Source organism: Heterodontus francisci, chromosome 28, assembly GCF_036365525.1.
Source record: "Heterodontus francisci isolate sHetFra1 chromosome 28, sHetFra1.hap1, whole genome shotgun sequence".
Lineage (NCBI taxonomy): Eukaryota > Metazoa > Chordata > Chondrichthyes > Heterodontiformes > Heterodontidae > Heterodontus > Heterodontus francisci.
The window spans coordinates 31,628,524-31,650,762 of NC_090398.1; the positions used below are offsets into that span (position 1 = coordinate 31,628,524).

A 22,239-nucleotide genomic window follows, 5' to 3' on the forward strand; every position below is an offset into this window, starting at 1 on the left:
AGGCCTTTTTTGTATATATTTCATTTTATTTTTTAACCATGTGCCTGTATTTCACGTGGACAGAGTTGCTCATTATTCTGTTGTTAACACTGTCACTGGACTAAAGCTTTGGATTTCAACACAATCATTAACTCGCTCTTTGCCTTTGTTCCATGACAGCTTTCTTATTTAATCTCTCCTCCCCTCTGCCTTATCACACATCGTCCCCATTGCTCTCTTTCCCACCAGCTCCCGCCCCCTACCTCACTTGCTTAAAACCTAATTCTTTTCTAACCTTTGCCAGTTCTGATGAAAGGTCACAGACCAGAAACGTTAACTCTGCTTCTCTCTCCACAGATGCTAAAATACATAACTGCTGTGTATTTCTAGCACTTTCTGTTTTTATTTCAGATTTCCAGCATCTGCAGTATTTCGTTTTTATATAAATAAAGTCCTGCTATCTAAAGATATTCAATGGATCTTCGAGCATAAATGCAAGGAAGTTATCGAGTTCATTCAAGATAAGATAGGCCAGAAGAAGTTAAAGATAAAGAAGGCAACAAACCTTCTGGCTTACAGCACTCAGTGGATGCAGGAGACCGCTACTCAGAAAGATAAAGAGGTTGAGCGACTGATCCAGCGGGTTTGAGATGTTCCACTGTGTTACAAGTGTACGATTGCTCTGTTACAGCAGCGGCAAATCTGAACGCAACCTGAACGCTGACACTGCCGTGATTGACCTCAGTAAAATAAAAGTCAATTGAAAGAACAGGAGGAGGAGAATGAATGTTTAAAAAATAAGATTTGGAACTTCAGGGAAGATTGGGGAAGTGAATGGTATCAGATTGAGGAAAGAGGAACAACTAACTTTCAGGCGTCACAGGATGTTGCATTGACAATGGTTGTGAAAAGGGAAGGCGAGGGCTCACTGGGAGGAAACACCAGAACGGAGTCAGGACCTCTGACTCATTCCGATGCAGAGTGCTTGGCTCGAGAATTGGTGTCCATTTAGAACGGAGACAGCCCAATCGCTGTGAAACAGCTGTGAACAACATTTCAAAGAATTCACCCCGAATTAGAAGAGGGAGACCTTAAGAAAATGCTCTTTAGTGAATTGTCAAACAATATCAAAGCTAATTTTGATACGGAAATTTGGGATGAAGAGGTGACCGCTGAGGATGTCATCCAATATGCCCTTGACCATTCAGGTATTGTGTGTCTGACCCTGTGTCTCTATGTGTGAGACGGTATCTGTATGTATGACTCTGGACCCCTCTGTGTATGACCTGGCATCTTGTGTGTTCAACTCCATACCCCATGTATCTGATTGTGTTCTTGTGGGTCTCTCTATGTGCCTGACTGTCTGACTCTGTCTGTGTGTGTATCTATTTCTGCATACCCGTGTGTCTGACTCTGTGTAACTGTACGTCTGACTAGGTGTACCAATATATTACCTTCTGTATTCCTGACTCTGTATCCAAGTCCTCTGACTCTGTATCCCAGTGCATCTGACTATGTACCGTGTGTGCCTGAATCTGTATCCCTGTGTCTGACCCTGTGTCCCATTTTTCTGACCCTTTACGTGCGTTTCTAACCCTGTATGTCTGACTATATACCCACGTGTATAACTATGTACACGTGTATATGACTCTGTATCTCTGTTTGTCTCTTCCAAACTTTTGCCAGTTTCTGTATCTTTGTGTGACTGACTCTGAAAATCTCTGTATTTGACTATGTATCATGGTGTGTCTGCCTCCACACCTCTATTTGTCTGCCTCTAGATTCCAGACTCCATATTGATGAGTTTTTGACTCTGTATGCTGTGCATCTGACTGTACCTCTATGTGTCTGACTCTGTCTTAGTGCATCTGACACTATCTCTTGGTGTCTCGGTCCTTATGTTTGTGATTCTGACACTGCATACCAGTCCACGTGACTCGCTATTCTAGTTTATCTGACTCTGCATCGTGGTATATCTGAATGTGCATCCACGTGTCAATAACACGGTATCTCAGTATATCTGACACTAGACCTGCGTTTATCTGAGTCTGCTGCCCAGTCTGTCTGACACTGTATCCCTTTGTGGCTGAATACATGTACAGGTGGATCTGCCTCTATGTTCCAGTGTGCCTCATTCTGTATCTGAGTGCCTCTGACACTGCATCCCTGTGTGTATGACTCTGTATCTCTGTAGTTATGACTCTGTAACTCTGTGTATGATTTTATACACTGTGAGTCCAATTGTATTCTTGTTTGTCTGTCTCTATTTCTCTGAATTTCTGACTCTGTGGACTGGTGTTTCTGACTCTGCACCTCTGACTGAATCTATGATTGATTCTGCATTCCAGTGTGTCTGACTCTATCCCCTTCATATCTGACTCTTTATATTAGTATGTTTGACACTGTATCACTGTCTATGTGACTCGGCATCCCACTCTATCTGACTCTGTAAAGTGGTGTGTCTAACTGCATTCATGTGTCAATCGCACAGTATCTCAGTATGTCTGACTCTTTATCCCTCTGGCTTGGATTCTACATTCCTGAATATCTGACCCTCTGTTCCACGGTTATCCACATGTGACCCGCGGGCTAGAATTTGACCTGGTGAAGGTTTCCATACAGCCCACGGCTGTAAACTGTTCCTCGGCCTGGTCCTCGTCCTCACTATGACTGGAGATGAAACATTTCCCGTTGTCTTCTTCTTACAGAGCTATCAGTTTCACAGGTGTCATCTGCTGATATTGGGAACAGCCGTTTCCCAATAGCTTCGGGTTTTCCGAAGTGAGAAACTGCTGGAAAATCCCCGAGTCTGTTGGGAAACGACTGTTCCTAATATCAGCAGCTGACACCTGTGAAACTGACAGCGCGATGTTTTTAAAGCCACCCACTCAGCATTCCACTCTCTGCAAGTGAGAGGGAGGAGAGAGACAGAGAGGGTGAACGGAGAGAAGAAGAGCGAGGGAACAGAGATAGGGGAAAAGGGAGGACAGAGAGAAAGAGAGGAAGAGAGAGAGGAGGGCAGAGAGAGAGAGATCAGAAGAAAGAGGGGGTCAGAGAGAGAAAGGGGAAGGTCAAAGAGAAAAAGCAGAGGGGCAGACAGAGAAATAGGAGGGTCAGAGAGAGAAAGATAGGGGGGCAGAGAGAGAAATAGGAGTGGCAGAGAGAGAAAGAGGAGCAGCAGAGAGAGAAAGAGGAGGCGCAGAGAGGGAAAGAGGAGGGGCAGAGAGAGAGAGGAGGGGCAGAGAGAGAAATAGGAGGGTCAGAGAGAGAAAGAGGAGGGGCAGAGAGAGAAAGAGGAGCGGCAGAGAGAGAAAGAGGAGGGGCAGAGAGAGAGAGAGGAGGGACAGAAAGAGAAATAGGAGGGTCAGAGAGAGGAAGAGGAGGGGCAGAGAGAGAAAGAGGAGGGGCAGAGAGCAGTTAGGAGGGGTAGAGAGAGAAAGAAGAGGGGCAGAGAGAGAAATAGATGGGTCAGAGAGAGAAAGAGGAGGGGTAGAGAGAGAAAGAGGAGGGGCAGAGAGAGAAATAGGAGGGTCAGAGAGGGAAAGAGGAGGGGCAGAGAGATAAATAGGAGGGACAGAGAGAGAGAGAGGAGGGCAGAGAGAGAAAGATGAGGGACAGAGAGAGGGCGGAGAGACAGAGAGGGGACAGAGCGAGAGTGAGAAAAAAGGGGGACAGGGAGAGACAGCATAAAGGGGAGAGAAGGGTGAGGGAGAGAGTGAAAGGGGGAACAGCGATACAGGGGAACCGACGGGCAGAGGGAGTGGGGAACACTGAGTGGCGAGCGGGGAACACTGAGCAAGTAACATGAAGTGGAGAGTCAGAAATGCGGAGTGGGGAACACTGACCGGGCAGCAGGGAGCAATGGAGACACGGGGATGAAGAGAGAGAGAGAGTTGGCAAAGATACAGAAAGAGGGAGGGTGGAGAGGGCCAAAGAGATAGGGAGAAGGAGACAGAGGAAGGGGGAGCGGGAGAGAGAGAGGAGGAGGGGAGAGAGAGTCAAAAAGTCATTTACATCGGCACAGAAGGAGGCCTCCTTCTGTCCAAAGAGTCCATGCCAGCTCTCCACAGAGCTCTGCTGTCAGTCCCACTCCCTGGCTCGATCTCCGTCGCCCTGCAAGTCTATCTGATTCAGGTAGCCATCCAACCTACTCTTGATATCAATGATTGTCTCCACTTCCACCACCCTTGTGGGCAGCAGGTTCCAGGTCATTACCACCCGCTGTGTAAAAAAGTGATTCCTCATATTCCCCCTGCATCTTTTTCACAAAGCTTTCAATCTGTGTCCCTTAGAGCTCGAGGAGATGGGAGTGGGGAGGGTGCGGGAGAGGAGAGAGAACGAGCTACATACACACACAGTGCAGTGAGAGGGGTGGGGGAGGGGGAGAGAAATCAAGGTTTCTCCTGAAAGATGGACCTCTATCCAGAATACTCTGCATTGTTTCGTTCGGTGCATGGACAGAGATTAACTACTTATGTAAGCAAAAATAATGCCAGATGTATCAGTAAATCAGTTTTCAATATTGTGACGAAAGAGTTAAGTCAACAAATTGGTCTTCTCATTTAAAGCTTCTTCACAAACATACATATCTGTTTTTGTTTCTATTAGCAAGATACGTTTTTAATGCATTTATCATTAAAATGTGCTCCCTACACCTGTTTCTGTATACTCATGAGCCTGACCCAATCTATCAGTGCATTTGCCTCTGTATTTAAGTGAGTTTGACTCTCTATTCGAGTATCTCAGACTGTGTATTCCTGTTTGCTTGACTCTGTATCAATACAACTCTGTATCTCTGTTTTGTTTTTTAATCTTTCATGGGATGTGGACATCACTAGCAAGGCCAGCATTTTCTTCCCATCCTTAACAAGGGAGTAAAAAAAAGAAATGCTGGAATCACTCAGCAGGTCTGGCAGCATCTGTGGAAAGAGAAGCAGAGTTAACGTTTCGGGTCAGTGACCCTTCTTCGGAACTCCTTCCACAGATGCTGCCAGACCTGCTGAGTGATTCCAGCATTTCTTGTTTTTATTTCAGATTTCCAGCATCCGCAGTATTTTGCTTTTAACAAGGGAGTGGTTTGTTTGGCCATATCAGACGGGAGTTAAGAGTCAGCCACATTGCTGTCGGCCTGGAGTCACATGTAGCACACACCAGGTAAGGAAAGCAGATTTCCTTCCCTAAGGGGAATCAGTGACCCAGATGGGGTCTTACAACAACTGATGACAATTTCATCATTGAAGCTTTTATTAATTAATTCAATTTTGGTTCCACCAGCTGCCATAGTTGAAGTTGAACCCATCTCCCCACAGCACTAGCCTGGGCCACTAAAGCACAGGCTGAGTGTCATTACCGATACACCACCGTCTCCCTCGACTCTATGTTGCTGTGTATTAGATCCTGTATCTCTCTGGCTCTGTATCTCTATGCATCTCAACCTGTATCTCTATGACTCTGTACCTCTGTGCGTTTGACCCTCTATCTCTGTGACCCTGTATCTCTGTGCATCTCAGCCGGCATCTCTGTGACTCTGTACCTCTGTGTGCGTTTGACCCTGTATCTCTGTGACTCTGCATCTCTGCCGGCATCTCTGTAACTCTGTACCTCTGTGTGTATTCGATCCTGTATCTCTATGACTCTGTATTTCTGGGACTGTATCTCTGTGCATCTGACTCTGTGTCTCTGTGCCTCACCCTGTAATGCTATGCATATGACTGTATCTCTCTGTTTATAATTCTGTATCTCTATGTGTCTGACTCTGAATATCTCATATCTGACTCTGTATTACTGTGTATCTGATTCTGTATCTCTGTGGCTCTTTAGCTCTGCGTGTATTACCCTGTATCACTCTGCGTATGACCCTGTACCTCTGTCTGACCCTCTATCTCTGTGACTCTGCATTTCTGTTTGTATGGCTCTGAGTCTCTGTGATCCTTTAATCTCCGTGTCTGTGACTCTGTATTCCAGTGTGCCTGATTCTGTATCCAAGTGTCTCTGACTCTGTACCCCACCTTTCTGAATATCTATCTCTGCGTGTTCCGCTCTATATTCCTGTGTGTCTGACTATATTTTGACTGGCTCTGTATCCCTGTGTCTCTGACTCTGAGACACTGTATTTATGACTCCATATCCCCGTGCACCTCTTTATATATTCTTGTGCATCTGAGCCTGTGTCGTATTTTTTTCTCTCTCTCTGTACCCTTGTGTGAGTCTGACTTTGGTTCTCTATGTGTTGTGTTCTGTACCTGCATGTCTGATTCTGTGTCCGAGTGTGTCTGTCTCTGCCCCTTCATGTCTGAATTTTTATGTTTGTGTGTCTGACGCTTCATACCTTTTCACGTGATTCGGAATCACACTGTAGTTGACTATGAACCGTCATGTGTCTGATTATGTGTCCCGGAGTCAATGAAACTGTATCTCGGTGTGTCTGACGTATTTAGTGCTATGAGTCTGGGTGTATATCTCAGTATGTCTGACATTGTTTCCCTGTATGAATTAAGTGTACTGGTGCATCTGTCTCTCTGTTACAGTCTGTCTGACGCTTTGTGCCTGCGTGTCCAACTCTGCTCTCAAGTTTGACTAACTCTGCATTGCTTTGTGCCTGACTCCTGTAACCCTGCAGATGAATCTTTATCTCTGTGTATGAATCTCTCTATCTCTGTCCTTTTGACCTTATATCTTAAGTGTCTGATTGTATTCTTGTGTATGTCTATCTAATTAGACCTGAGCTTCTCTGGATTGAATTCCAGTTGCCACGTTTCTGCCCACTCAACTAAACCATTGATATCATTCTGGAGTCTACAGCCATCCTCTTCACTATCAACTACACGACCAATTTTTGTCTCATCTGCAGATTTCCCATTTATGCCTCCCATATTTAAGTCCAAATCATTAATATAGACCACAAACAACAAGGGGCCCAACACTGAGTCCTGTGGAACGCTGCTGCAAACTACATTCCATTCATAAAAGCATCCGTCAACTACTACCCTTTGTTTTTTTTTGTCACTGAGTCAATTTTGGATCCAACAGGCCACATTCCCCCTGTATCACATGGGCTTTCATTTTACTGACCAGTCTGCCATGTGGTACCTTATCAAATGCCTTACTAAAATCCACTGCAGTACCCTCATCAATCCTCCTTGTTACTTCCTCAAAGAATTCAATTAAGGAAGTAAGATATGAACTTTACCCAACAAATCCATGCCGACTGTCCCTGATCAGTCCGTGCCTTTCTAAGTGGCAATTTATCCTGTCCCTCAGAATTGATTCCAATAATTTACCCACCACTGAGGTTAGAATGACCGGCCTATAATTATTTGGCCGATCACTTGCTCCTTTTTTAAATAATGGTATAACGTTCACAGACCTCCAATCCTGTGGCAGCTCACCCGTATCCAGTGAGGATTTGAAGATGATCCTCAGTGCATCTGTTATTTCCTCCCTGGCTTCCATTAACAACCAGGGATGCAATCCGTCTGGCCCTGGTGATTTATCCACTTTCACGGATGCCAGTCCCTCTTGTACTTCTTCTCTCATTATGCTAATTGTATCTAATATTTTACACTCCTCTTCTTTTACTACAATGTCTGCATCATCCCTCTCCTTTGTGAAGACAGAGGCAAAAAACTCATTACAAACCCTGCCCACATCATTTGCATCCACATGTAACTTCCCTTATACATCTCTGATAGGCCCGACTGTTTCCTTTGTTATCCTCTTGCTCTGAATATGATAATACATCTTTAGGTTTTCCTTGCTTTTACCCGCCAATACTTTTTCATGCCCTCGCTTTGCTTTTCTAATTTCCTTTTTTACTTCACCCCTGCACTTTCTATACTCCTCTACACTTTCTAAGGTATTACGTTTTCTTGCGATCGTCATGTGAAGTCTTTCTGTGCTTCATCTTACCATATAAGCCTCTTAAGGGCGGCACAGTGGCGCAGTGGTTAGCACCGCAGCCACACAGCTCCAGGGACCCGGGTTTGATTCCGGGTACTGCCTGTGTGGAGTTTGCAAGTTCTCCCTGTGTCTGCGTGGGTTTTCTCCGGGTGCTCCAGTTTCCTCCCACAAGCCAAAAAGACTTGCAGGTTGATAGGTAAATTGGCCATTATAAATTGTCACTAGTATAGGTAGGTGGTAGGGAAATATAGAGACAGGTGGGGATGTTTGTTGGGAATATGGGATTAGTGTAGGATTAGTATAAAAAATGGGTGGTTGATGTTCGGCACAGACTCGGTGGGCCGAAGGGCCTGTTTCAGTGCTGTATCTCTAATCTAATCTAATCTAATATCCAGGGGCTCGAGGTTTGGCCATACCACCCTTTACCTTTGTGGGGACATGCTTGCACTGTGCCTGTAGAATCTCACTTTTGAATGCCTCCCACTGGTTTGCCATTGATTTTCCCTCATGTAGCTGTATCCAGTCCACTTTTTCCAGATCGCCTCTCAGTTTCATAACATTTGTCTTCCCCAAATTTAGAACTTTTCACTCCTGTCTTATCTTTGTACTTTTCCATGATTATGCTAAAACTAACTGTTATGATCGCTAACTCCAAAATGATCACTCACTGCCACTTCATCGACTTGCCCAGCTTCATTACCGAAGACTAAATCTAGAATTGCACCCCCTTCCATTGGGCTTGTTATGTGCTGGCTGAAAAAGTTCCCTTGAATGCAGTTCAAGAATTCTGTGCCCTCTGTGCCATTCACACTGTTTGTATTCCAGTTGATATTAGGATAACTGAAATTCCCAATTATTATCACTGTAGAGTTTTACACTCAAACATTTGCCTACATATTTGTTACTCTATCTTACTCTCACTATTTGGGGGTCTACAGTACACTCACAGTACTGTGGCTGGTCCTTTTATTTCTGATTTCCACACATTTGGCCTCATTTGATGAATCATTTGGCAGATCATTCCTCCTCACAGCTGTATTTGATTCCTTAACCAATAATGTTATACCCTCTCCTTTCATTATTCTCCTCTCTTTCCCACCTAAAAACTCTATATCCAGGGAAGCTGAGCTGCCATTCCTGCCCCACTTTAAGCCAAATTTCCGTTATAGCAACGATATTGTGTTGCCTTGTCTATCTGTGCCGTCAACTCATCGACTTTATTTACTATCCTCCACGCATTTAAATAAATACCTTTTAACACTGCCAAATTCCTGTTCTTCACACTTTTTCACCATTGCTTCTTCTGTTTTGCTGAGTCACCCGCTAATTTTCTGCCTTCCGTTCCCTGGCCTGAAATTATCCTATCTGAAACTGCTCTCAGGTTCCCATCCCCCTGCCAAACTAGTTTAAACCATCCCCAACAGCACGAGCAAACCTTCTTGCAAGGATATTTGTCCCAGTCCTATTCAGGTGTAGACCATCTTGCTTGCACAGGTTCCACTTTCCCCAGAACCGGTCCCAATGTCTCAGAAATTTGAAGCCCTCTCTCCTGCCCCATCTCTCCAGCCACACATTCATCTGGTGTACTCTCCTATTTCTATACTCACTCGCAAGTGGCCTTGTGAGTAATCGAGAGATGATGACCCTTGAGGTCCTGCTTGGTAATCTCTTTCCTAACTCCCTGTACTCAGCCTGCAGGACCTCATCTCTCTTTCTCCCTCTAGTGTTGGTATCAATGTGGACCACGACCTCTGTCTGTGCACCCTCGCCCTCCAGAATGCCCTGTTGCCACTCAGTGATATCCATGACCCTTACACCAGGGAGGTAACATACCATCCTGGAATCATGTCTGCGACCACAGAAACGCCTATCTGTTCCACTAACTATGGAATCCTCTACCACTATTGCTCTCTTGTCTGTTATTCTTGCTCCCTGGTTCCATCCATGGTTCTCTGGTCATGACTTTCACTGCACTCTCCAGAGCAAGCCTCTCTCCAATCGATACTCAGTACTGAATGCTGGTTACAAAGTGTGATGTTCCCTGGGGTCTCCTGCCTTGACCTTCCTGTCTGTCTGGCAGCACCCAGTCACTCTCTCCATGTGATTTCCTATGCTCTGGGGTGAATACTTCCTGAAATACACTTTCAACGTCGTTCTCTACCTCGCGGATGCACCACAGTGACTCCAGCCACAGTTAGAGTTCAAGCTTCTGCAGCTGGTTACACTTCCTGCAGATGTGTTTGTCAAGCACACTATTAACGGAGGAGCACAGTCACTTATAATACGTGTGTAGGGAACCATTAGTTACTTAGGAGCTTACTCACAACCAGTACATGTGCAGGAACAGCACTCGTGCCAGAAGAGCACGATCACACCTGGTGTATGTGTATGGGCATTGCTAGGACCAGAACAGCACGGTCAGATCAAGCGTAGTTGATGTTGCAGCACGAGTAACAGAAGAGCATGAACATTTCTGGTGTAACTGTGTGTTACTGGTGGTACCGGTTGGACACTTTCCTTTCTTGTATAAGTGCAGTTTACCACTCGCACCAAAGGACAATTGTCATCGTTAGTGCAATTGCAGGGTACCACTGGTACTGAAGCAGCATATATGTCTCCACTATATTCCAGAGGAACACTGTATTATCTCGCCCAAGGATTGAGCACCACCAGTACCAGAGGAACATTTTTACCTCTAGTGTAAATGTTGGGTTATCACTGGCACTGGAAGAAGAATGGTATCTCGAAAGTAAGTTTAGGTTTGCACTCACATCGGGGTTGGCAGTCCATCTCCAGTGTGAGTTCAGGTCACTACTTGTACTGGAGGAGCATGGTCTCCTCTAATTCATGTGCAGGTCTACCACTCATACTGGAGGAAAACCTTTTAGTGTAAGTGTAGAGTGTTGCTAGGACCAGAGATGCACGATCACCTCCAGTGCAATTGTGGTTGCTGCACTTGTGCTGGAGTAGGACATACACCTTTCGTTTGTGAGGAGGACACAAAAAGACTGCAAGAGATATAGACAGGTTAAGTGAGTGGGCAAAGGGGTGGTAGATGGTGTATAATGTAGGGCAGTGTAAGGTTATTCACTTTGGTAGTAAGGAAAAAAGGCTGATTTTTTAAAAAGTTGAGAAACTTCGAAATGCTGATGTTCAGAGGGGGTTGGGTATGCTCGTACAAGGAACGCTGACAAAATAGCATGCAGGAAGAGCAAGCAATTAGGAAGACAAATGGGATGTTGGCCTTTACTGCAAGGAGATCAGGATACTGTAATAAGGATGTCTAGCTACAATTGTACAGGGCTCTGGTGAGACCACTCCTTGCGTACTTTGCGCAGTTTCAGTCTCCATATCAAAGGCAAATTATAATTGCTTTGGAAGCAGTTCACCAGATTGGTTTCTGGGATGAATGAGTTGTCCTATGATGAGAGACTGAGTAAATTGGGCCTATACTCTCTGGAGTTTAGAAGAATGACAGGCGGTCTCATTGAAACAAATAAGAATCTGAAGGGGTTTGTTAGACTAAACGGTTTGAATTGCAATCCTGCGGCATCCAGAACATGTGGGGCCACAGTCTCAGGATAAGGGTTAGGGTTAAGATTCGGACTGTGTTGAAGGGACATTTCTTCACTCAAATGGTTGTGAATCGTTGGAATTGTGTACCCCAGAGACGAGTGGATGCGCCATCCTTGAAAAATATGCTGAATGCTGAGATAGACACATTCATAGCCTTTCATGGAATAGAACTATAGAGAGTGGACATAAAAGTGGAGTTGAGAAAAAAGATCAACAGTGATCGCATTGAGTATCAGAGCAGATTTGAGAGACATATGGCCTACTCCTGATCATATCTCTTATGCTCTTTAGTTCTTATGTAAGTGCAGGGAACCATTTGTAACGGAGGAGCACTGTTACCTCCATTGCAATTATAGGTAATTATGTACCTTATATTAGTGTAGGGTTACCACCATTGACTACCTCGACAGTAAATAAAGGGAATTACGTGTATCAGACAATGGTTTTTATCTCCATTGCAAGTGTAGGGAACCACTAGTATTGGAGCAGGATGGTGACATTGCCTGTCAGTGTAGGTACTACTAGTTCAGAGGAAGATGGACACGTTTACTGTAATCATAGGTGCCATTAGTATGAAAGGAACATGGTCACCTCTAGAGTAAGTGATGTCACACCACTATTACAGGGACATCCTGTATCCTCCGGCATAATCGAAGGGTACCACCAGTTCTGGAGGCATATGGCCACCTCTAGTGTGAATGTGGTGTCACTCTAACAAGGATAAGCCTGAAGACCTCTGTTTACATGTAGTGGTCCTACTAGTCTCAGAAAACTATACTCCCCTGTATTGCTGCAGGACCATTTTTATCACAAATATTGCAGTAGTTCTTCTGCTGCCTGATCTACAGGTGTTGAATCAATAGGTTAGAGTGAAGGTCAGCGTCAGGACAATTCGTGCAAAGCGAGCGACATTGGCTGGTCCTGTGGGAATAGGATCCACAGTCATTCAATTTGTAAATAATGTTTTAATGCTGTGTTTTTAAAATTGCCTTAGTGTTAATCTTTTCCCTAATTCTGAAATGTCAGAAATCAATTTACCGAGTTTATTTATGAAATGACTGCCAACAATGTTAATTATAATTAAAGCAGATTGACTCCTTGGAGGATTAAAGCGAGTATAAATATAGGTTATAAAAACAGGAAATGCTGGAATCACTCAGCATGTCTCGCAGCATCTGTGGAAAGAGAAGCAGAGTTAACGTTTCGGGTCTGTGACCCTTCATCGGAATTTGAATATTTATTTTATAAATATAGGTTCCCTTGCACAAGTTCAGAAGTGTACCAGTCTTTCAGCTCCTACAGATTCCATCCATTCTCACATAAAATGGGGAAACCAGCTATTCTGCTGATGAAGGACATTTACTACCCGCTTCTCGCATCCCTGGGTGTCCTTGGTGAGCCATCATAAACTATTTGTTCATAATCTGTATAAACTATCACTTTGTTTATACTGTATGTTGAATAAGATAACATGTTTCTCCGATGTCAGCATTGCACAATCGGTGGTTACTGGAGCAAACTCGTGAACTGGGTATCCACACTTTCTCTGTTTCCATTAATCTGATAGCCTTACTGATGTTATAATGTTCTTTCAAGGTCCTATAGAAAGAATCAAGTGTTACTCGCGCAGAGCGAGCGCTACAGCAGCTCATTAAAATATATGGTCAGGTTTCCCAGGAAATTACTTCACAACTAATCTGATATAATCATACTGAATGGAGTAAAATGCTTTTAAGAGATATCACCATATATATTTCAAACAGCCACTAAAATGTTATTTATCTCGTCTCTCTTTTTTACAGTGAACTTGGTGGCGATTGTGATTCTCTCCCGAAGAAACTGCGGCCTTTCCAAATGTATTTCTGTTTATATGGTGTCCATGGCAACAGCAGATCTCCTGGTTCTGATCATCAATGTCATGGTGTATCGTATTTTCAGTTATCACTTTCCACTTTCATTCCTGTCTTACACTCCAGTGTGTAGGATTATTATATACATGACAACTATCACCTTTGATTTGTCTGTTTGGTTCACAGTCTCCTTCACATTTGACCGTTTTGTAGCTGTCTGCTTCCAGAAGTTTAAAGCAAGATATTGCACAGCAAGAAGTGCAGGCGTGGTTATAACAGTGTTCTGTTTCTTGTGTTTTGTCAAGAACATTCTCTTTTTATTTGCATACGAACCTCAGCAAATAATTAACAAGGTGCAGTTGGGCTGTCGGGCAAGTGTGGAATTTTTTTCTTCATCACTTGGTACAGCGTGTGTCTGGTTTCACAGCGCCTGGGTCGTTTGGCTTCCTTTTACTTTAATTGTCTCATTTAATTGTTCAACCATTGGACGTATTTTAGTGGCCAATAGAATCCACAGGAAACTCCGAGGTAACAGGAGTGAGAATCTCAGTGATTCAGAAATGGAGAACCGCAGGAAATCCATTATTTTATTGTTCACTGTATCGGGCAGTTTTATACTGTTGTGGTTGACAGCTGCCGTGAGTTTTGTGTTGACCAGACTAACCGACACTAATAATTACCGTGGTGACCGCAGGGCTCCCGAATATATCGCCTATGAAACCGGAACTTGCCTTAAAAATTTGAGTTGTATTCAAAACCCATGTATTTATGTAGTGACCCAGAGAAAATTCAGAGAAGAGCTGAAGAATGTGTTGAAATCTCCCCAGGCAGTACTTTTGAAATTAGTTAGAAAATGCAGATAAAATTACAGAAAGCCTGTTCACATCTGAAGCTCAATTTCAACACATTTCCTACCGTACAAGATCCTTCTTTTCGGAAATTTGAAAATTAGATGAGCTCTTTTGCGCACTGTTCTTCCATTTTGTAGCATACGTTTTATTCTTTCATTACATTCTTTCTTTACCCATCATTCATTGAGTAAACATCACTTATTCCTGTAAATTCAGCACATTTCAAGTTCACGTTTCAAAGATAACAATGATGGATTTCAGCAGTGGCGTCATGCATGTGGGTAACAGAGGGAACCACCTTAGTTTCGAAATACTGGTATTGGGTACACAAGATAAATTAATCAGTAAGGCTTCACTTAGTGCAGAAACAAAGGTCCTGCGATCATTCAGGGAAGTTTTTGAATGGAGGAGACTGTCAGAACTCGACACTGATCAATGTGACGTTTCAACTCTTTTGCCCCAGATACTGAATTGAAATGTTGATTGTCCACTGACTGGTGTCTGTCACTCATCATAGATAGAGCTTGCTGTTTTCATCTTGTCCAGTTGATAACAGTATCATGAGTACTAGTATTGCTATCCTGTACCAGTTTCCGAAACTAAATGTTAAAGAAATACAGTAATAAATAATTTATCATAAAGTTATTAACTATTATATTCGAATAAAGTTACATGCAAAAAAACTGTCAAATTCAAAAAAATGTCAAACTGACATTGAACATTTGGTCTTTAACTGAATGTCTGCAGACAGTCAGAAAGGAGTTTTGGTAATAATCAGCTTATTATGCGTTGGCACATTATTCCACAAAATAATAGAATAAATACCCAGGAGTTTGAATCAATTACAAGTTGTTCATCTGCCATCTCTCTTCAATCTGCCAGGAACTCCAAAGAATAGGAGCAGCTTCTCAATGAAAAGGAGCTGCAGGGTATGGATGAACAATATCCTCAAGGGACACAGATGTGCAAAGTACACAAAAATAAAACAACAAAAATTTGGTAAAACCACAAGAGTAAACAAGTAAAAAGCTGCTAAGGCCGCCGTTAGGCTACTAGATATATCTTCCGTCTTTTGGAAAGGCTTTTCGAGCAGAGAGCAGATAACGTCGACACACCTGTATGGTGCCAGGGATCAGAACCGTATCGATGATGAAAAACAGGACATTGCATCGAAATGCACTGGAGAAGAGAAAGCTAAGAGAAAACTTGATATTGGATTTAAATATTATGCACAGTTTTGGTGAAATGAAGTGAGGGAGATTATCCTGCCTAGTTGGTTAGTCAGTGATAAAGGTGATAAAGCTTAACATGTTCACAATGGGAATGAGCAGAGAGATTAGCAGAAACTTCTTTATGCAAAGGTTGTTGGAGCATGGAATTCTTTGCTTTAGAGGAAAGGTTCAGGGGAAAACAGATGTGCACTTGAAGAAAAGAATTTAAGTGTTTGTGGAAAGAGGGGGACAGAGCTGTAATCCAATAACCCAGCACAGTTAGACTGCTTGAAATGATCAAATCCCACAGAAACGATATCAATGCTTTTCCAGTGTTACTTATGTTGCATGATTTTCATTCATTGTAAGATACCCTCTATTAAACAAAACATATTTAATAATTTGTTAACAAGAATATGCCAGAGCTCCAATAGCCTCACAGGTTGCCATTTGTCCATAACCTGTTTTCAATATATAATTACCTCTCTGTGCAGTGCCAGATTTCCCACTCCATAGTTGGCAAAGATTCCAGGACTTCACAATTCCAGTTTTGAATAAATTATACGAAATTATGCTTTATATCTTGAGAACATAGGATTCCTTCGGATAAAATGTCGGTTTTATGATGATGAGGGGATGGCCAAAGTTTTTTTTACAAATTCATCACTGCGACACGGAGTTCAATCATAATGATCTACAAAATGTGAAATTAGAAATGGAATACTCCTGACACGTCATATACTTCAGTGTGGAAGAGAATGAGAATTCTAATACTGAACGTTATTATAGAAATTCGCAAATTTATCCTGACAGTTTGGAATGCGATAGTCTTTGGCACCTGTCCCTACTTTAATAAATCAAAAAAAAAAACCCTGACAATTAGTTGCACTTCAATGAAGTTCAAATAGCGTAATTCTCATCGTGCATTTTTACTGTGCTCATACACTGCAACAGGTGCATGGAATATCCTGTATATCCTGTGCTGTGAATCCAAGTATTATCCTAAGTTGTGGAGATCCTTTTGTAAGAAAGCTGAGTTTTGCTATCCTGAAAGATAACAGCTGAAACATCAGACACATCCTACATTCCCTCTTTTAACTCCTGAGTAAGGAATTGTCTGGGATTGGTGGGAGGCGGTTGGGTTAGGTGGTTACGTTCCAGTGTAGGTGGAGGGATGAATAATGTTTGACTAAGTTCACGATCTCTGTTGCATTTTACCCAGTTCGGATCAAAAAGAATGCAATTTATTAACCATCGATTAAGTTATCCCCAAGCTCCTGAGTGAGAAAATTTCTCACAAATGAGAAGGAAGAATCCAAACCCAACTTCATGCACTAAACAAATTAAGCGGTCACAAATTAGAGCTGCAAGTTAAAGTTTAGCACACAGGAGATTAATAAGCATTAACACATATAAAAAGATTTTTCAAACAATGGAGTGTGAAAACACTAATGGGTAGAGTTCCTTCACAAATTTCAGTAGCAAAGGTTGTCCAGACGATTAGCTTATCATTATAAATCAGCATCAAAGGATGTTGAGCTCTCAGCACAACAGTAACCAGACCCTACTGTTATAAATTGGTGAGACGTTATTTATTCATTCATGAGACATGGGCGTGGCTGGAAACCCCAGCTTTTGTTGTCCATTTTAATTTTCGGTGAGGAGCAGGTAGTGAGCCCCGTTTTGAACAGCTGCTGACCATTTGCGAAGGTCTGTTCACAGTGCTGTTAGGAAGGGAGCTCTTGTATTTTATCCCAGCAGCAGTGAATGAAAGGTGTGTGGTTTGGAAGGAAACTTGGAAATGTTGTAGCATTAATGGTTAAAGGAATCAATAACAGCTGTGAGGAGGGATGATATGCTAAATGAAACGTCCAATGAGGCCATATGGGTTGAGCTGAGAAGTACCGAAGTGGCAGCCACACTATTAGGAGTGTACTATAGACCCCCAAATAGAGACAGGGAGATAGAAGAACAAATATGTAGGCACATGTTTGAGTGCAAAAACAGGAGGGCAATAATAGTTGAGGATTTCAACTACCCTAATGTCGACTGGAATATAAACAGTGTGAAGGGCACAGAGGGCACAAAATTCTTGAACTGCATTCAAGAGAAATCTTTTAACTGGCACGTAACAAGCCCAACGAAAGGGGGCACAATTCTAGATTTAATCTTCAATAATGAAGCTGGAAAAATGGATGGAATAGGAATGGGTTATCATTTGGAGCTGGTGACCTTTTACAAAACTGAGAGGTCATCTGGCGAAAGTGGACTGGATACAGCTACTTGAAGGAAAATCAGTGGCAAATCAGTGGGAGGCATTCAAAAGCGAGATTCTATAGGCATGTCCCAAACAAGATAAAGGGTGGTACGGCCAACTCTTGCCCTCTGGGTATCTAGAAGCATATAGGATAAGATTAAGCAGAAAAAGAAAGCTTATGGAGGTCACAAAAAAACTTAATATTGTAGAAAGGCTACAGGAGTGTAGAAAGTGCAGGAGTGAAGTAAAAGAAGAAATTAGGAAAGCAAAGGAAGGACATGAATAATTATTGGCAGGTAAAAGCAAGGAAAACCTAACATGTTTTGTCAGTGCATTAAGTGCAAGAGGATAACTCAGGAAAGGATAGGGCCTATCAGAGATGTACAAGGGAACTTATGCGTGGACACAGATGATGTGGGCAGTGTTCTTAATGAGTTATTTTGTCTTTGTCTTCGCAAAGGAGTTGGATGACACAAACATTGTAATAAACCAGGAGGAGTGTGAAATATTAGATATGATAAGCATAATGAGGGAGGAAGTACGAGAGTGTCTAACATCCTTGAAAGTGGATAAACCACCAGGGCCGAATGGTTTGTATCCAAGGTTGTCAAAGAAAGCCAGCGAGGAAATAATGGATGCTTTGAGGATCATCTTCAAATCCTCACTGGAAACAGGTGAGATACTAGAGGATTGGAGGTCTGCAAGAGTTTACCATTGGTTAAAAAAGGGTGTGAGGGATAGGCCAAATAATTATAGGCCTGTGAGCTTGACCTCGGTGGTGGATAAATTATTAGAATCAATTTTGAGACATAGGATAAACTGCCAGTGAGAAAGGCACAGATTAATCAGGGATAGTCAGCATGAATTTGTTAAGGGAACATCATGTCTTACTAACTCGATTTAATTTTTTGAGGAAGTAACAGGAAAGATTGATGAGGGTAGTGCAGTGGATGTGGTCTACATGGATTTTAATCAGGCATTTGACAAGCTCCCACATGGCAGACTGGTCAGAAAAATGAATGCCCATGGGATACAGTGGAATGTGGCAAGCTGGATCCAGAATTGGCTCAGGGACAGGAAACAAAATGTAGTGGCCGTTGGATATGTTTGCGAATGGAAAGCGGTTTCCAGTAGCGTTCAACGGGACTCTGTTGACTCCCTTGCTGTCTGTGGTATATATTAATGATTTGGACTTAAATGTCGGAGGCATTATTGGAAAATTTGCACATGTCACACAAATTGGTCATGTAGTCGATAGTAAAGTTGATAGCTGTAGACTCCAGAATGATATCAATGCTTTGATTGAGCAAAGTGATTCCTGACAACGCTGGTCCCGCCACTGACGTCATCAGGCTGCGCCGAGGTGCGCACATGCGCAGACGGTCTCCCGCTCTCTGCGCATGCGCTGCGTTCCGGCTTGCCAGGAATGGTTACCGCATGCGCCGATTACGTCACCACGTGACGTGTTCATCTTCAGACAATGCGCCTGGTCGGCCTCTGCGCATGCGCTTTGTGCAACGCCAACTGGAACTCATGCATGCGTCAACCTTCAGATATTCACGCATGCGTCAAGCTTCGGCGCGAGTTTCTGAAAGTGGAAGGTGGAGAGGTTTCCTCGGGCATTTTCTCGCAATTATTTAGTCATTTTAAAGATTTCAGTCTGCTTCATTTTTATCAGAAAGAGGAGATTGCTCCAAGGTAACTTGTTCTGAAAACATTTCCATTGTCTGGGCCACTGCATGTGCTCCAGTCCCTGTTGTAAGTTGCTCTGTTCCTGCACCCATCAGAGATGTGCACATGGACACACAGCCACATGTTTCCCCATCCGCCCGTGAAACAACCATGCAGAGCCTTGTGAGACTTCGCAATTGCCAGCTGCTGCCTGTCAAGCAGAGAGGGCATCCAAAGCGGTCAAGCACTTGGGGAACAGTCAGTAAGAAGAGTCTGAGCACTAAAAGAAACAAGCATGCCATGTCCAGTGGTAGCACAAATGTGAATGCTCTTGCGGTGTAAACAACTGGCGAAGTGGGAGGGCAGCCACACCGTTCTCCATCCTCAATGTTGCTTTATGGCAAAGGTAGATAAGAACGAAAGAAATGGAAAGTGATGCTGATAGTAGTAGGCAGGATTAAATGGAAGTGGATGGGAATGCGCAGGAGTAGCATAACCACTAGCAGGGAACAGGTGGGCTAAATGGCCTGCTTTATGTTCATAGACCAAAAGAAATGTGCTTCTTTTTCCAGCACCCTCACATCATTCATGTTTTCCCTGAGAGCAGCATTGAACCATCACTAGATAGGGGCAGTAACATCATCCTGACTCCTACAGCTGAGGTGGGCACAAAGTGAATCATTGGTGGTGTTATCAGTACATGCCTTTACTGCAGGACATAAAGCATGCTGAACGGTAATTTCATTGGAGGGAGGGAAGCTCTGACACTGATGTTCATTGCTTATTTTTTTCATGTAAAACATGCATTCGAGCAACGAAGGCAACTGGATCATGCTGTGGAAATTGTCACGATGTGGAAAGGAACCTTGCATTTATGGATGAATTGGGAATGCACATTGGGATGCGTTTGGGGAACATTCACCAAGAATAGACTGAGCTTAGACTCTTCTGACTTTGCCTTCTTCACAAGGACCTTGCAGTAGTGGAATAGAGAGCCAAGCGTTCATTCACCACAAGACTCTGCAGGAACAATCTCTTTAGTTCTGCATAGCAGAAACTCGGCCTGTCTGTCTTATGGGAATGCTGGCGACACAACACTCATGCATCCATGCACAGCAGTGCCTCGAATGTTTAATGAACTGAATAACATTTCTCAATAATTAAACCTGGAATTGTTGAGGTTTTTGATGTTATTTTCCCGACTTTGCAACTGCACTTCAGATATCCAACTGCGTTGTGGTCCTTGGGGGAGGTGGGGTTGTGAGAGGAGGAGAGGGGGTGGTGGGGGAAGAGGGGAGCAGAGGGGGAGGTGGGAGAGGTAGAGAGGGGGGTGGTGGGGGAAGAGGGGAGAAGAGGGGGAGGTGGGAGAGGTAGAGAGGGGGGTGGGGAGGAGAGCGGGTGTGGGGCTGTAGTGGGAGGGAGTTAAATTCAGAAGTTCCTGAAGAGGGGGATGCAAAAGGCAGGGACCAAACAGCTGCAATGCCTGAAGTACAGTTGAGAAGTAAGGGAGAAAGCGGCTGGATGGGGGATCTGCAGCTGGAGGGAATAGCTGTATGGAGAGGGCAGGAAGCGAGAGGCCGTAGAGAGCCACGGGGAGCGAGCGGCTGAAGACCTTGGTGTCGCCTGGTGCGGGTAAGTAAGTCTTTTGCCATTGCAAATTTATGGTGCATGCGCAGAAAAACGCACTCCCCCGCCCCCCCCCCCCCCACCTCACCTCACGCTGCTGACTCTGGCCGCTCCACTCCCCTCTGTCACTGGCCCATCCGCTCCACACAGGCCCGCTCTGCTCCCCTCTGTCACCACGCCATTCACTCGCCCACTCGCCAGCCGCTCCACTCCTACCCAGGCCCGCTCCGTGCCCCCCCGCTCCCCGGCCCCGGCCCGCTCTCTGGCCCCAGCCCGTGCTCCGGCCCGCTCGCTCACTCTCTCACTCCGCCATTGTGTGCTGACATGTGTTTTTTCGGTTGCCTCCATGTGATTATTTGAGCAGTGCCATCTTTAGTCCTGGAAGCTGCCTAAAGTCGCAGACTGTGACGTAGCTGCTCCACCAACTGATTTGCTACAGAAAAAGAAAACCAAGGTAGCGAGATCAGGGGAATGCCAGGCATCTTTTGAAAAGCTAAAGGCAGTTTTGAAAACTGAACCAGTGTTGGCTGCTTCAAATTTTACAAAGCCCTTCAAGGTAGTGATTGATGCTAATGACCTGTGGGTCGGTGCAGTCCTATTACAAGATGATGAATCAGGCATAGAACAGCCAGCAGGGTAATTTTTCAAAAGAATTGAAGCACCACCAAAAAGTATTCCACTGAGGAAAAAGAATGTAAGGCTTATGGCTAGCTGTTAAACTTGTTAAACTATATGTCCACCATGATTACAAAAAACATTGATCTACACTGACCATAATCCATTGGGCTGCACTTGCTGACAACACTGCCGCTAGTTGGCACTGCTGTGGCACATGCACCTGAGCAGGAGCCCGTCTGCGCATGTGTGCACCGCGGCGCAGCCTGATGACGTCAACGCTAACCAGCGTTGTCAGGAATCACTTTGCATTAATTTATGCAGGACTTGGTGGCGGCATTGCGCATGCTCCGCTCCAGCGCCCCGCCCCTTCCCCACAGCCCGGATCGCGCGCAGTTTCCGTTAAATTTCTGTTTTGGGAAAATGAAATCATAAAAATAAAAAGGAAAATACTTGAAATCTGAAATAAAAACAGGAAGTGCTGGAAATACACAACAGGTCTGTCAGCATCTGTGGAGAGGGAAACAGAGTTCACCTTTCAGGTCTGTGACCTTTCATCTGAATCATAGAATGGTTACAGCAGAGGCCATTCGGCCCGTCCTGATCGTGCTTGTTCTCTGCAAGAGCAACTCACCTCGTCCCACCATCCGGCCTTTTCCCTGTGGGCCGAAATTGTTATTCTCTTCAGATAATTATCTGCCTTT

The 22,239-nt window shown here is 44.0% G+C and overlaps 1 protein-coding gene across 3 annotated transcripts; it reads left to right on the forward strand.

The window, feature by feature from the left end:
• The first annotated feature begins 938 nt into the window (after positions 1-938).
• Positions 939-14,754, forward strand: LOC137345313 (probable G-protein coupled receptor 139). Of its 3 annotated transcripts, XR_010968567.1 has the most exons (3): positions 939-1,187; positions 5,014-5,133; positions 13,257-13,342. XR_010968567.1 is itself a non-coding variant. In XM_068008811.1 (2 exons), the coding sequence occupies exons 1-2, from the start codon at positions 1,079-1,081 to the stop codon at positions 14,165-14,167; spliced, it is 1,020 nt and encodes a 339-aa protein (XP_067864912.1). In that variant the 5' UTR covers positions 939-1,078; the 3' UTR covers positions 14,168-14,754. The 3 variants fall into 3 exon arrangements, 2 of the variants coding, with proteins under 2 accessions (XP_067864912.1, XP_067864913.1); XM_068008811.1 differs by lacking the exon at positions 5,014-5,133 and having other exon boundaries at positions 13,257-14,754; XM_068008812.1 differs by lacking the exons at positions 939-1,187; positions 5,014-5,133 and adding an exon at positions 12,779-12,848 and having other exon boundaries at positions 13,257-14,754.
• The last annotated feature ends 7,485 nt before the right edge of the window (positions 14,755-22,239 follow it).